Source organism: Macaca nemestrina, chromosome 1, assembly GCF_043159975.1.
Source record: "Macaca nemestrina isolate mMacNem1 chromosome 1, mMacNem.hap1, whole genome shotgun sequence".
Lineage (NCBI taxonomy): Eukaryota > Metazoa > Chordata > Mammalia > Primates > Cercopithecidae > Macaca > Macaca nemestrina.
The window spans coordinates 123849823-123865120 of NC_092125.1; the positions used below are offsets into that span (position 1 = coordinate 123849823).

General features: G+C 48.0%; 1 protein-coding gene across 3 annotated transcripts in view; it reads right to left on the reverse strand.

Annotated features, from left to right (window-relative positions):
- The window catches only part of ELAPOR1 (endosome-lysosome associated apoptosis and autophagy regulator 1), a 90002-nt gene that overhangs the window by 3140 nt on the left and 71564 nt on the right, over positions 1-15298 (reverse strand). For all 3 annotated transcript variants that reach the window (XM_071100246.1, XM_071100181.1, XM_071100218.1), the window contains 13 exons: positions 13906-14083; positions 13063-13191; positions 12575-12665; positions 10823-10928; positions 10432-10569; positions 9417-9680; positions 7704-7877; positions 4761-4941; positions 4343-4439; positions 3701-3802; positions 2389-2515; positions 2132-2310; positions 1449-1614 (listed from right to left, as the gene is read on the reverse strand). In XM_071100246.1, the coding sequence (XP_070956347.1) occupies positions 1449-1614; positions 2132-2310; positions 2389-2515; positions 3701-3802; positions 4343-4439; positions 4761-4941; positions 7704-7877; positions 9417-9680; positions 10432-10569; positions 10823-10928; positions 12575-12665; positions 13063-13191; positions 13906-14083 (1932 nt within the window). The remainder of the gene's footprint in view (positions 1-1448; positions 1615-2131; positions 2311-2388; positions 2516-3700; positions 3803-4342; positions 4440-4760; positions 4942-7703; positions 7878-9416; positions 9681-10431; positions 10570-10822; positions 10929-12574; positions 12666-13062; positions 13192-13905; positions 14084-15298) is intronic.

The window sequence follows — 15298 nt, forward strand, 5'->3', positions numbered from 1 at the left end:
GACATGCGGAAATCTCTCTCTACTAAAAATACAAAAAAGAAAATAAGCCAGGTGTGGTGGAATGCACCTGTAGTCCTAGCATCTAGGGAGGCTAAGGCAGGAGAAATGCTAGAACCCGGGAGGTGGAGGTTGCAGTGAGCTGAGATCACGCAACTGCACTCCAGCCTGGGAAACAGAGCAAGACTCCGTCTCAATAAATAAATAAATAAATACATACATAAATAAATACATGTTTTTTAGAGACAGAGTCTCGCTCTGTTGCCCAGGCTGGAGTGCAGTGGCACAATCATAGCTCACTGCAGCCTCCAACTCCTGGGCTCAAGTGATCCTCCCCCCTCAGCCTCCCAAGTAACTGAGACTACAGGCATGCTCCACCACACCCAGCTAATTGTTTTTTATTTTTTGTAGCGATGGGGTCTTGCAATGTTGCCTAGGCTGATCTTGAACTCCCAGCCTCAAGAGATCCTCCAGCCTGGGCCTCCCAAAGTGCTGGGATTACAGGGCCAAAAATCTTAAAACTCCCCTGCTTTGCACCTTTGCTGAATTCTAGCAGTCCCAGATAGACTCAAGAGTCTCAGGGTGAACTGTTCTCCCATTGGTTTAAAAAAAAAATCGCAGTCTAAGGAGGCCAAGGGAGTCTCCCTAGCAGGTCAGCACAAAGGAAACAAGACTCAGCAGTCTGAACACCCAAGCACGGTCCTTCTCTTCACCACCTCCCAATACACTCCTTCCTCTTTCTACCCTCCCCACCCACTCCTATTGGGATGAACTGGTTCAGAGCAGTAGTCAGATATGGGCACTGGCAGAGTGGGGCTGCAGAGGGCTATAGTCCTGGAGGAGGTGCTTGAATGCTCTCAGCTGGCCCCACGCCCAGTGACAGTATTGTCTGTATTGCATTTATGAGCTTCATACTCACCCACCCACACAAACTCACCCAGCCCTCCCAGCTCAGAATTGCTCAGTGGGGAACAGCTGAGACTGAACTATGATTCAGCTCTCAAAGGACTGGACCCAGACACCTGGAGGACAGCGCCTCCCACTGGTCAAAGGAGAGCCTGACTTCTATCAGAAGTTGATCCCAGAGATCATCTTTTCCCCCTTTCAGTGAAAATAAAAAAAGCGGTGGGGGATGATTCTTACAACATGGATGGTTCAGTACTCCTTCTGGAAGTGAAAGGGCCCAAGCAGCTCGCTAACTGGAGTACATGTTGAGATGTTGAGAGAGAAGGAGCCTGATCAAGAGCAGCCTTGGGCCCCGGGGGGAAAGAGTATTGGTGTAGAAATACAGAAGGCAGAAGGCAGGATTTTCGGAGTGGGGAAATGGAATTGTATGGGGCGTGGGGAGCAGGGCGCCCATCCCTGAACGGTACAGGACCATTCAGTGTCTGAGGAGCAGTGTCTCCTCCAGCCCTCCAGGCTGACCTCAGTGCACTGGCCAGGCCCCCTACCTTGGAGGTAAATGATTTGATCTTCCCAAAGAGTGACTTCTTGCTGGTAAAGATGAGGTCGTCTTCCACATCCTCGCCCTCCATGATGGCACAGCTGTCAGCTGCTGGCAGGTCACAGTCCTTGAGGGTAGCATTCATCACCAGCTTGGAGTACTTGTACTCTAGTCTATAAAACAGGAGGATGGGAAAGACAAGATCCCAAAATGTGGGAATAAGGGGGAAAGAGGTAGAGAAGTTGGCCTACAAACAGGTCCTATTCCCATGCCAAGGGTAAGAAGACTGAAGCATGGTAAAACGGTGTCAGGGCTGCGGGACTAGAAGGAATCGTGGTTCTCAGTTCAGTGATCTTTGTTCCTTCAGCCTGTTTCTGTGATCTCAAAGTTTAATAGAAATATCAAAATCTTAATGTCATTCTCTGTATTGTTAAGAATAACAAATTAAGGATATTCTTTGCTTTTGAGAATTTAACATCCATTTATAGATTGCTACGTGGTACCATCCTGTTCAGGAGTCAGGATAACCACACCATGCACTGGATAAGTGGTTCAACAAGTCTCTGGCCAGAGTCACAAAGTCTGTAGCCAATTCCAGAGAAAAACCTCATTAATTTACACTTTCAGATATTCTCCCTGATCAATAATCCAACCCTGTCCATCCCCAAACTCCAATACCGCATCATGTACTTTTGATTCTTTTTCCAAAAGTAGCAAGTCAAGACGGTGAGCAGGATGGCAGTACAGGTGCCTGCAGAGATGCCCACTTTCAGCCAGAAATCTATGGTTTTGCAGATGGTGACTCTCTGCTCAGGCAGAGAAATGCCACCAGAGCATAGCTTGGGTTCTCGCCACACGTAAGTAGTCTTCTGTTGGGGAGAAAAACAAGGAACTCAGATATCTCATTCCCTTCTCTCGTGGGAGTGCCCGATCAGAAGGAAACCCACCTGGATCCCAGCCACACAGCTGCTGACGATAGCGTGGTAGTCAGCCACTGAGCAGAGCGGGCAAGCAGCCGCACTCTCCCACAGGAAGTGGAAGTTGCAGCCATCACAGGTCCCATCCGAGCACGTTCTAGCAAAGCAGAAAAGAGGCCTGAGCTCTCACTGGCTGGACTGGTGGGGAAGATCTGGTTGGGGGCCTGTTGTCTCATAGCTTGCCTGATTCACCCTCTCCCTGCCCAAACCGTTAGCCCTACCAGGATCCTTCCAACTAGTCCTTAACACAGGTTTTGATCTCTGATTTCACTGATAAGAGGCCTTCCTGGCCTCCAATGGGCTCTCCACCCTCTGCCCGTTTATGTTTTTGCTGACATCGTATGAGAGCTATTGTAAGGTGTCTGAGCTCTAGCGCAGCTGTCCCACCAACCTCTTTGAGGTTCCCGTCCTCCCCACAGACTTGTGACATTTGCAATAGCCACTTTGATGCAGCTTCCTGGCGATGGGATTGGAGTTGAGGTGGGGTTCAGGAATGAGCTTCCGGTCATGGATACCCGTTATGTACTTTATTGTGATGTTTACAACGGCAAGAACAGGGATTTGACACTCAGACACCACTACTGGGTCAAGACGCCCTGCTTTGCTCCCCATCTCCCCAGTCAGTTGTTTAGGCGCAGCATATCCAAAATGTCTTCCTCGAGACGCCAGTGCCTATCAAGATGTTAGTTGCTGTTATGCGGGGAGGGGAGGAGGTGTCCTGTGGTCATAGTCATTTGGAAATTTTTGATTTAGTTCACTCAGCTATTAAACTCAGAACTGGGTATTTTCATTGCAGAGAGATTCCTAGGATCCCTAAACCTTTATTAATCCTCATAATAGCCAGAGATCATGAAACGTCCTAAAGTCTCCTTGTCTCATTTCATCCTCAAAACAACCCGCTGAGGGAATTTAGCATTATGCCCATTTTTACAGATAAGGAAATGAGAGGCCTAAAGAAGGTAAGAAATATAGCCATGATAGCATAGCTAGTTAGTGGAGGAGATGATTCAATCTGGCTCTCAGCCGAGCTGTTGGTTACTATGCTACGCAGCTGCCACCATAATGGACCAGGAATATGAGAGTAGCTTTCACTCTTCCTTCTACCCCATTCTTGCCATATGAAGATTGAGGGTCTGGGGCCATGACTCTGCCCCTAAGAGCCCATTAATGGATCTCAAACTCTTTTCTTTTTTCTTCTTTTCACTAATCTCTGGATCTCAGGATGGAATGACTTCAAGGAAGGGAGATTTTGGCCTTCGTCACACCCCTTTGCAGGGCTTACCCTGGCAGCGACAAACTTCCAGGGACAGTTTTCTGTGGACTGCACCTGACACGGATGGTGGTTGATCTCCCAGAACTGCAGGACTGGGTCACATCATTGGACCTGCAGAGAAAGCCAGCCCCCATGGGGGAATGAGTCACTCAGCTGTGTTCCTGGACAGCCACCAAGTGAAATCCGCATGGAGCAATTCCCTTGCTGGGGAAGTCGGGACTTGGGCTTTAGCCTGGCACACAGGGAGTGCACAGGCCTTGGTTTATACGTGGAAAGGGTGGGGATCAACAATATGTAGTCAAGGGGGAAATGCCCTGGTTTAGGAAAGTCATGGCTAGCATCCACTGGAGCCTGCTTAGGCTGGAAGGGAAGTCCACTGCAGATCATCCAATATTTCTCCTTGCCTCTAGGGCAGATCTGCTCCAATAATATCCAAGAAGCTGGGATCAGGAGTTCCTGATCCCAGATAGCTAAACTCCCAGATTAGATAGCTAAACTCCCAGCCTTTAGCTATCATGACTGGGCAGATCTGCTAGACCTCAGACATGTTCTGGCTTGATAAGCAGTAGGTGACTAGAGAGGGAGGGATGCAGCAGAAATTATGGAGGAGTCCTAGGTTTCACTTGCAGTAGCCTAGCCTCTCATCTTCACCTATAAAAGAAGATCACGTCCGGTATTCCCAAGGACTCCGGGTGGAAAAGTTCAGCGGGGGAGGTGATTCCATCCAGAGTCATATCTGTTGTCACCCCTGCCAAATTAGAGCTCCTAATTAGTTCTCACTAGTAGCATTAGCTGGCAACCACTTCAATTCTTCCAATACCTTCAACATCCAACCTCACTTCATCTCATCACATCCCTGATTGACTTATGAAAGGGTGAAACAAGGGTTTGTCAGAGTCCCCGGGAGCACTTTGCACACAGAGTGGAATAGAAAACACAGGTCAAGAGGTTGGGCCCCTCATGTGGGGCCTTTTACCTCCCAGCCTGGTAACCTCACACTCTCTTACACATACACACACACACGCACTCTCTCTCTCTCTCAAAAGGCTGAGGCAGCAGAGTTACTCACCAATAAGTCGGTCAGCAAGGCTGACAGGCTGTGAGGAAACCCCGGCCTTGTAGCCTGTCACCTCTGGGGGGATGATGACTGCCTGGCAGACGTAGGCTGTGATAGATTTGGAGAACCCTGACTCACCCTCAGGAATCCGGAGGTCAGTGACATTGTCGGTGCACACAGACATTTTCCGACCCTGGTGGGGGAGTGGGGAGGAAGAAGTGGGAAAAAGGGAGTGGTCACAGAGGAATTCCCAGAAGGGAATAGGGAAGGCTTTTTTACATCTAAATTTTCAGCGTTCCAATGGTATGTTGCAGGGGAATGATTCATCCCAGGTCTAATGACGAGACAGATTTGATTGTTTTGTTTTGTTTTCTTTTCTTTTGAGGCAGGGTCTTGATCTATTGCCCAGGCAATGGTGAAATCATAGTTCACTAAAGCCTTGACTTCCTGGGCTCAAGCAATCCTCCTGCCTCAATCTCCCAGAGTGTTGGGATTACAGGGGTGAGCCACTGTGCCCAGCCAACATTTTCAATGTTATACATTTTATTATAAATGGTGCTGGCCAGGTGCAGTGGCTCACACTTGTAATCCCAGCACTTTGGGAGGCCGAGGCAGGTGGATCATGAGGTCAAGAGATTGAGACCATCCTGGCCAACATGGTGAAACCCTGTCTCTACTAAAAACACAAAAATTAGCTGGACGTGGTGGCGCACACCTGTAGTCCCAGCTACTTGGGAGGCTGAGACAGGAGAATCGCTTGGACCCGGGTGGCGGAGGTTGCAGTGAGCGGAGATTGTGCCACTGCACTCTAGCCTGGCGACAGAGTGAGACTCCGCCTCAAAAAAAAAGAAAAGAAAAAAAGTGCTAAATCTGGTGTCTCAGCCTTTTTTTTTTCTCTAGATTGTAAGAAGTAGATGAGCTTGAAAACTGAAGGAAACCTTTACAATACAATAAAATAAAGAGTTCTTCTGTCTTTGAACTAAGGATCTGTAGTGTGGCAGTACACCATAAGCATTTCTAAACAGGAAAGGAGTAGAGAAAAAAATACACCATTTCCCCAAATCACCACCTTCGTTGCTCTCCATAATTCACTGAATGACACTTTTGCTACATGGAGCCTGCTTTATTCAGTCTTATTTCCTAAGTGATCATGACCTGTTACTCCTGAGGCTTCATTTTAACTTCTTCGAAGACTTCTGAAAACAAGATAGAGACACCTATCTCTAATCTTTCATAGATTAGTTTCTTTCTTGACATGTTCTCTATATAAACACCCATCAAGTTCTTCGCATGCTGCAGAAGATGGGTCAGAGCTCTATGATGTAAAGGCCTTACCACCAAAAGAACCAAAGAAGAGATGCTCAAGATGCACTTTATATTGTAACTTTTTTTAGATGGAGTCTTGCTGTGTTGTCCAGGCTAGAGTGCAGTGGCACGATCTCGGCTCACTGCAACCACTGCCCCCTGGGTTCAAGTAATTCTCCTGCCTCAGCCTCCCGAGTAGCTGGGACTACACACGTGTGCCACCATGCCCGGCTAATTTTTCTATTTTTAGTAGAAACAGGGTTTCACCATGTTGGCCAGGCTGGTCTTGAACTCCTAACCTCAGGTGATCTGCCTGCCTTGGCTTCCAAATGGCTGGGATTACAGGCGTGAGCCACCGTGCCCAGCCTATTTTGTAACATTTGAAATGAACTTTCCAACTGGTAATTGTGGCTTATTTGCAATCTAGTCAAGTGCAGCGGTGGGATTAACCTTTGCATTTCTGCCTTTGAATTTTGGATCTGAAATATTTGCAGCAGCATGAAATGGCTGATGGTGACAATCTTTCCTTATAAAGCATTTCATGTTACTTTCTTTCATGCTGTCAGCAAAGAGACATGTGGATGAACTAGAAACAGCTGATTTTATCCAGCCTCTAGAAAACAAGCGACAAATGCAGTGATTGCTGAAGACCGCTTTTTCAAGGAAGGGAAAAAAACCTTTCCTCCTGTGTATTTCTGGGTTTTTGTTTGTTTGTTTTGTTTTGTTTTGTTTTGTTTTGTTTTGTTTTTTGAGACAGAGTCTCACTCTGTCGCCCGGGCTGGAGTGCACTGGCACGATCTTGACTCACTGCACGCTCCGCCTCCCAGGTTTATGCCATTGTCCTGCCTCAGCCTCCCGAGCAGCTGGACTACAGGTGCCCGCCACCATGCCCAGATAATTTTTTGTATTTTTAGTAGAGACGGGGTTTCACCGTGTGAGCCAGGATGGTCTCGATCTCCTGACCTCGTGATCCGCCCACCTCGGCCTCCCAAATGCTGGGATTACAGGCGTGAGCCACCACGCCCGGCCTTCCTCCTGCGTATTTTTAAATAGACTAATTCTGTGGAAATAAAGATCAGGTAAAGTAAAAGAACACCTTATTTTATTTTATTTTATTTATTTATTTATTTTTTGAGACGAAGTTTCACTCTTTTTGCCCAGGTTGGAGTGCAATGGTGCGATCTCAGCTCACTGCAAACCTCCACCTCCCAGGTTCAAGTGATTCTCCTGCCTCAGCCTCCCGAGTAGCTGGGATTACAGGCATGCGCCACCACGCCCAGCTAATTTTTTTGTATTTTTAGTAGAGACGGGGTTTCTCCATATTGGTCAGGCCAATCTCGAACTCCCCACCTCAGGTCATCCACCTGCTTCGGCCTCCCAAAGTGCTGGGATTATAGGCGTAAACCACCGCACTCAGCACCCAGCAAGAACACATTATTTTAAACATCTATATTTTCTTAAGTGTTTATAATCCTGATTATTTAACTTGAGGGAAAAAAGTCCTCAGGGAGAATAATATTTAAAAACCTTTGAAGCTCCTCAACCCCCTGCTGCCTGAAGGATTTCTGATTTTCTCCTGTGTCTGTCTCTGGCCTCTGATCCACGGGCCTCCCCCATTCAATTCTCACCCTGTCAACTGGTATACCTTACCTGGTTTCCACAGAGACTGAGGGTAAAGTGATGGAAGTATTTCAGCCCTTTGGAAGTGAAGCTTGGCCCTCCAGCAAGAGTGACAGTGTTTGCCAAAGCGGAGAAGTTGTAGTTGAAAGTCCTGGTCGGAGTGTTGCGTGAGAAGATGCAATCGTTGTAGCACAGAGAGTGGATCTGACGGGGAGAGGGACGGGTCAGGCCCACTGGTCAGGCAGGGCCTTGAGGGGCCGCAGCCGAGAATAGCAGTTTTCTCCCCAGTCTGGTCCCGCCCAAATGGGGTCAAGAGGAGGAAGAAAGGATTAGGGGTGACTAGCAAAAGAAGTGAAACAGGCACTAGGGGATTTATGTACATTTGCCATTCAGTTATTAGCACATATGTGATGGACAAACCCAAACCTGTTATTGTTCAGAAGGGAGTTTGGTCAAATTCTATAGCCTTATTCCTGTGCCTAGATTATAGAAGCCTCTCAAGACACAAGAGGATCCTTTTTACTTTCCAGCAGAAGACAATGAGGTACTAACCAGAAAAGGGTATCTGAGATGGAAGAAGAGAAATTTTTCTTGCTCCCTCCTCACCCCCTCACAGTGTAAAACTCACTGAACTCTGCTTCCTGTTTCTCAGGTTCTCTGTAGGAAACTGAACTCAGAAAGGGGCTTTTCTTCCCATAAACCCGTTCATTGCTCTGTTTTAGGGTCACCATTCAGCGGCAGCCGCACACAATTGTCATTCCCTCGTACAGCAGCAGAGGGAGCTCCAGGGAAGGAAGGTTGTAGCAAAAGTCCAGGGTACCGGAAAGAGGTTGCCAGGGGTCTGTAGAATCGCTGCACTTCATTGCGCAGATGAACTAGGCCACGTTTGCAGAGTACATATTGATAGTGCCTTACAGGTGTATGTGTGTGTAGTTGTGATCAGTAAAATACAAATTCATTTAAAAGCATCGATTAATATCTAAGAGCTTTTAGTCATAAGTACTTCTCAGATGCAGAAAGTACATGGGGGCAACAACACTGCTCCCCACTTTATTTATTTATTAGCTTTTAAGGTGCTTTTTAAAATTTATTTTGTAAATTAGAGACAGGATCTTGCTCTGTCATCCAGGCTGGAGTGCAGTGGCACAATCATGGCTCATAACAACCTTGAACCCCGGGGCTCAAGTGATCTTCCCACCTCAGGCTCCCAAAGTGTTGGGATGACAGGTGTGAGCCACTGCAGGCAGCCTCTTCCCACTTAGGAAAGGAATCCTTATACTTGTAAAGCTGAGAAGCCACTGGGATAGAAGACAGCAATGCCAGTTATCATATGTCCCAGCAATGGTTGGGTTTCTATCTTTCCAAAGAAGGGGTAGATTTCCATAATAACAGGCTGGATTGAACGATGCTGAATATAAGCCACAGGCCCCACCCCACTGTTCCTTCCCTCTGGGTCTCTGCACACCTGCCAAATAACCCCCTGGGCCAGACGGTCACCAACCTGTCTTACCTGCCACTAAAGAGGAGACTTGTCAGTGACTGAGTCCTGGACCCTGGAAATCAAGGCCCTGCTCACCCTCTACAGTCACAGCCTGGATGGGTGTCCTCCAGGACTCCAACCTAGGAGTATGCTGGGGGAGCACTTGGGGATCAGCCTCTAAGGAACCCCACTCAGGAGCCAGCATCTTCTGAGCTCATCCAAGCAGAGGGTCAGGTTTAGGATAAATGCCAGACTGCAGGTACCTTGTTGTTCTTGGTCCCTGGACCGCACGGCACACAGGCCTGGACGCCGTAAGGCTGGTGGGCTTTCAGAATGGTGTTAGGGGGGCAGGAGTGGCAGGTTCCTGAATCTCGCTCAATATAGTAACCAGCAGGACAAGAGGTGCAGGAGGAGCCCACATCAGAGGCTTCTAGAGCACAGGGACGGCAGTAGGAGGCCACACCATTCATAACATTGGTGACATTGATGGAGTAGATCTTGGCAACGTCATTGGTGTACTTCCTGCTCTGGAGACAAGGAAACAAGAGGGGAGAGGGGAGAGGCCTGAGACAGCAGCAACAATTGAGGCTTCTAGAAAGAGCAAGGTAGTTAATCTTCCATCCTGTGATACTCAAGAAGAATCTTAGAAGCATCCGACTCTTTACTCACTTACCAGTAGCTCTTTATATGTATTTGGTGTCATTTTAAAATGAGACTGAACCATTTATAGGACATATAAAAATATTAAGTACCATGGGGAAAATACATAATATATACTGTTTTATGAAAAAAGCAAGTTTTCTCCTTGTAAAAGAGGAAAAAATGTATTTGTACAGAAACAAACAGTGTATAAGAGATGGTCCAGATGTTAACTGGTTTATCTCTGGGTAGTAGGATTATGGCTGATTTTATTTCTTATTTTTGTTTATTTCTATTTTCTGAGTCTTCTGCAATGAGCCTGTATTCCTTTGAGTTAAGAAAATAAAACTAGAGTTGTTATTATTAAAAACAACAACAAGTGTGGTTCCACATGTATCAGGGCAGGGACTACAAGGAGGGCCAGCTTATTTCTTAGTGTCATCTTTCCAGGAAGTCATCTGGACAGATGAGGTGGTGCTCAGAGGCCTGGGTTAGGCAGTTTCCTGCTTGACTCCCTAAGATCCTTCTCACCCTTGGATTCTGAACTTCAGACTCACACTTAAGCTAATGCTAGGAATCCTCCTGCGTTCAGAGGGTCTCCCCTGGGAGCTGAAGGTCTGAGGAAGGGGAGGAACTTACTGCCTCATGAAAAGTGGTCCTCTGGAAGGCCCAGGTGAAGCTCGTGGTCGTGTTCTCCTCAATGATGTAGGTATAGGACTGTTTGCCTTTGGAACCTTTCCACGTCTCCACGGGAGTGTTGGTCCTAGAATTCACACCCTGAACCCAGGACAGACAAGTGAAGAGGGTGCGATGGCCAGAGGGGAAGTGGGTGCCCATGTGGCTGCCATCCCAGGTGCCATCACAGTTGGTGAGACCCTTGTTAAACTGTGAAGTCCCTGCCGGTCAGTCTGGGCCTTTCCTCTGTGGAATCACTACAAGGGGGGTGTCAGTCACGTGGACACACCAATGGGGCAGACGGGGTAACCCTCCCCTGAAGGCCCTCTAGCGGGCAAAGAAAGGAAAAACGTACCACCATGAAGTAGAGCTCACAGTTCACAGAACAGAGGGTCTCAAAGACAAATGTGATTCTGGCCACCTCTTTATTCTCTGTGTCTGCCATCACCGACTGCGGAGGTCTATAAGGGCAGAAATTAAAAGTCAGTTCTAGAGGCCAGGCAGTGCTTACTGAAGAGCCCAGACAACAGCAGAGGGTCTGTCGGGGGACAGGGTTAGGTTCTGAGTATGATGGAAAGTGTGTGGACTAAATCCAATTGTGCCCTCCTAGCTATGTGACCTTGACCTAGCCAAACCACAGTTTCCTCATCTGTGAAATGGAGGTGATGAAATATCTTTCTCACCTACCTGCCATCATTGCAGGCAGACCTGAATGCATGACAGATGTGGTGGTCCTTTACAAAATGCTGTATCACCTCACTAGCAGAATATGGTCTACAGACCAGCAGCTCGGCCATCTCCTCGAGTTTATTAGAACTGCAGAACCTCAGGCTCCTCCCAGGCCAGTGAATCGGAATCTGCACGTTAATAGATTCCCAGGCGATTCGTGCGCACATTTAAGTTTGAGAAGCACTTCTATCCTAAGACTGTAAACTGTCGACATTTGCTCAGCAGCTCTCTCTCCAGCACTGGGGAGATTTGCCGGGGTTAAAGGAGTGGAATTTGTGATCCAGCAAAGTCCTCAGTTTGGTCCTCCTTTGGGAAAGAGAGCCATGCCCAGGCAGACTGGGGTGGTAATGGGGATGAGGCAGCACTTTACTGTGATGATGAGATTTGCAAATTGGAAAGTACTTTTTGAGTGTTATTCCAAAAAGCCTAAAAAGTTTGCTCGCCTTGCAAACACAGGCTTTATCTGGCCAGCTCTGAGTAATGTATGTTAAGGGAAGGCAAACTGAGCACCATCCCAGGGATGGGAAGCAGGGACCTCGAAGGAGGGAATGAAGGCGTCAGATTGGCACTGGGGAAGCACATTCAGTGGCTGCCCCTTATCTTAAAGCACATATGGGCAGAAGAGTTCACTTTGGCCTTGGAAATTCATTCACGGCTTTCCTTTTGGCTTTAGCCATTTCCTGAATTCTGAGGACCTCCAGTTCTCAGCTTATGTCTACGCAGTTGTGTGAACCAGTGGGCTAGAAAAACCATCTCAACCTCAGTGAGTCCTAAATCACACACTGGTTTTATGGATGAGGGTCCCGAAGCCTGAACAGGTGAAGTGACTTTTCCCAAGGTCGCACAGCCAGTAAGCGGCAAAGCACAAGTGCCCTGTCTTCCAGTCCAGTGTTCCTTCCACCACACCACACTGCCAGGAGGTGTGTTTGTGTGTTTGTTTAGTGGGAAACAAATTTTCCTGTTGCCCTGGGATAAGGGGACAAATATAATAAGAACAGTCCTTTCCAATCTTCTTGCCCCAAATAAAGATGAACTGGCAATGGACATTTCTGACCGTATTATTTTTTATTTTTATTTTATTTTTTCTAATCTTAAGTGATGCTGTGTGGTGAAAAAATTGGAATAGCATGTGGCTAATGGAGGGAGAAGCTATACGGGATGAGAGAGCAGTTGGTAAATCAACACGGACAGCAACTTGAAAAACGTATTAGCATTTGGTTACATTGGTCAAATATGACTGTGCCCTCTGTTCTCAACTGACATTTGAAATGAAATGAAACACAACCCCAGAAGGCCTCTCCTCTACAAGATTCCAAAATACGTGGGAATCGGATATGGCCACGCTGGCCTGGACTCCCCTGTGCTTTGGATTCCTCACCTAAATCCTGGCACAACCAGAGTGAGAATCATGAAGTCATTGTCTGAGGCTCCAGCCGCTGTGTAAATGTGATCACCAGCCACCTCCCAGCCTGAAAAGGAAAGGGAAGAGTTAATGCCTTGTGCTCTTGGGTGCAAGGCAAATGTGCACCCAGAAGACACTCTGGAAGGAAGGTTTGACACCATCTTCTGAGGCGCCCAGAACCACCACTGAACATGAACCATGTTACTTATCCTGCCACTTTGGTCAAAGACCCTGAAGCTCTCAGAGCAAGACCTTTGAAGTGCACGCTCATGTTTCTAGCTCTGTTCCTTCCTCTAAAGCCGTCTTGGCAGAACATATGTCCATGAGGAATGGAACTTTCAAGGGAATGCATGACATAGTTAGCTTATTTTTCTCAGACATCACTATTATGAAGAAATGTGAAGTTGGAAGAACTGAGGGTGTGCAGGGAGCTGACAGCTCATGGCACAGGGAGAGGCAATTACCTGTCATGCCCTTGTACTCGAAGTTGATCCCACTGAGAACGGTCGTTTCCATGTTTGTGGGCAGCATGTTCCACCATTTGTATTCAAATCCCACAGCAGGTTCAGTCCCCGCAGGGCAGTGGGTACAATCTGGGGAACCACAAGATCCATGCATTCAGTGGGAAGGCTGCAGTCACTCTGACTGGAGCTGCTGCCACACAGACAAGTGGCAACAGTCGTGGGCAGCCCACAAGCCTGGCTGCTAAGTACTGCTGCAGGAAGTTGTACCAAGTGGACTCAAAAACATTCTGACAATGTATTTAACTAACTCAAGATGTAAACACTAAGCCTTCATTCCAATATGCCAACCATCCTATTTGCCCATCCCAATTTTCATTTCAAAACTTAACTGTATCTCTAGTCTGATACATGTAATTCATATTATTATCATATTATCATTAAATGCATTCATATTAACAGGTACACAATCACCCCAAGGCAGCATGGCTTATAGGTTTTGGTTGTGTCGAGCTGGTCATCCCAGCCCCTTAAGCCTTCTAGTCAGCATCTCTGCCATATGCTGGAAGCTCTGCTTTGAGGATTGGGCACTTTCAGGCCTGAGTCACATTTGCAGTTGGAGTGAGGAGGAAGGAAGGCGGCCTCAAGTCTGACTCTGACCTGCAGACAAGGCCAGCCCTGACCTCTCTTCTGAATTTAGTCCTCAGAGGTGGCCTGGTCCTTACTGCCTCCCTTGGAAGGGTGGGGTCTGCATTCAACTGGCCACTCTGAGTGCCCACGCAGCCCACCCGCACAGTCGATGTGGGGATGGGTGTGCTGCAGGGAGTGGGGTGGTGAGGAGGTTACCTGAGCCATTGGAGTAGGAACCGTATGGGCAGGGCTGGCAGGTGCTGTTGCTGGTTTTGAAGAAGCCTGGGTTGCAGGGTGGGCAACTGGTCTTCACACCAGAGGCAGGCAGCTTCACCGCCCCCTCAAGGTCCTCGCTACAGATTTTCGGCTTGGCCCATTTGTACATGAGCTGTGTCTGCAGAAATGAATTAAGCACAACTCAGCCTGTGTGAGATTTAGGACGTCTCTGGGACTCTGCCTTGAGGATAGGGGTTGGGGGCAGAGATCCAGATTCTGGGCCACATGAGAGCTCCCCCGGGGTGGGGAACTTTATGTTGGTCACAGATGTATCCCAAGCACCTAGCGCAGTGCCTGATTCCTGGTTGTGCTCAGTCACTGTCTGCCAAATGAATGTTGCTTGGGTGACAAGGAATAGCTCTAATGAAGACTTTATGACACAGAATATGGGACCAGTTGTCTTAGAGAAAGCTCCGATTCCACTGTAGAATCTTATTGCTACCAAGGTCACAGGAAGCGCAGCTGGTGAAAATCCCAGAACACAGAAAGGCACAGGGTGGAGGTGGCTCAGATGCCCCCTGGGGACTGAGGGGGTGGCAGAGATGTCCCAACTTATTTTTTGAGGGGTGCATTCTTTGCTGTTTTATTTATTGGGTAAACGTTTACAGAAAGCCTAATGCATCTATGTGCCAGATCTGGTGTCTCAGAGGTGAATGGAACGTGACCCCTGCACTGGGTGCAGAAGTGGCGATGACCCGCAGGAGACTCCGGCTGAGGCAGGGGTGAAGGTGGGCAGCTCCATTCTTCCCACATGGCCCTTAGATCGAGTCACACACAAAAAAGTGCCCTTATGGGTTGCACTGAGGGGTTGGTGAACATGATCTGTGCAGATACCATCCATGTGAAAAAGAAGGATGAATAAGGCCTCTGTCCATATTTTTCAAGATAAGAAACAAGTCCTGAAGGAGGGACACAGAGTGCCTTAATGATGGGGAGCCCTGGGCTCCTCCTTCCCCTGCTCAGCTCAGCCTGCTGCCTGCAAAGGGCTAAGGCAGCCAGAGCCCCAGGTTTGAACCTCACCTGATTCCTGTGATTCTCAGGGAGAGGAGGGTCCCAGGAGCTGGCAAACTGACTCAGGCCAGCTCTTGGAGCAGCACATTCAGTGGCCCCAATGGATGGGCCATCCTGGTCCCTGAGAAACAACTGAGGCACAGCCAAGGTCAGAAACATAATCACAGGAGCCAGCTCAAGGTGTGTCCCTTGATTTTAGAAGACTGTTCAGAAGACAAACTGAATCACCAGACTGAGCAGAGCCAGTGCGGGAATGAGGCACAAAGCAGAAGTCTGCAAGGAATGGCTGGGGAATGCATATTCATGCGCACTCCCGAAAGCA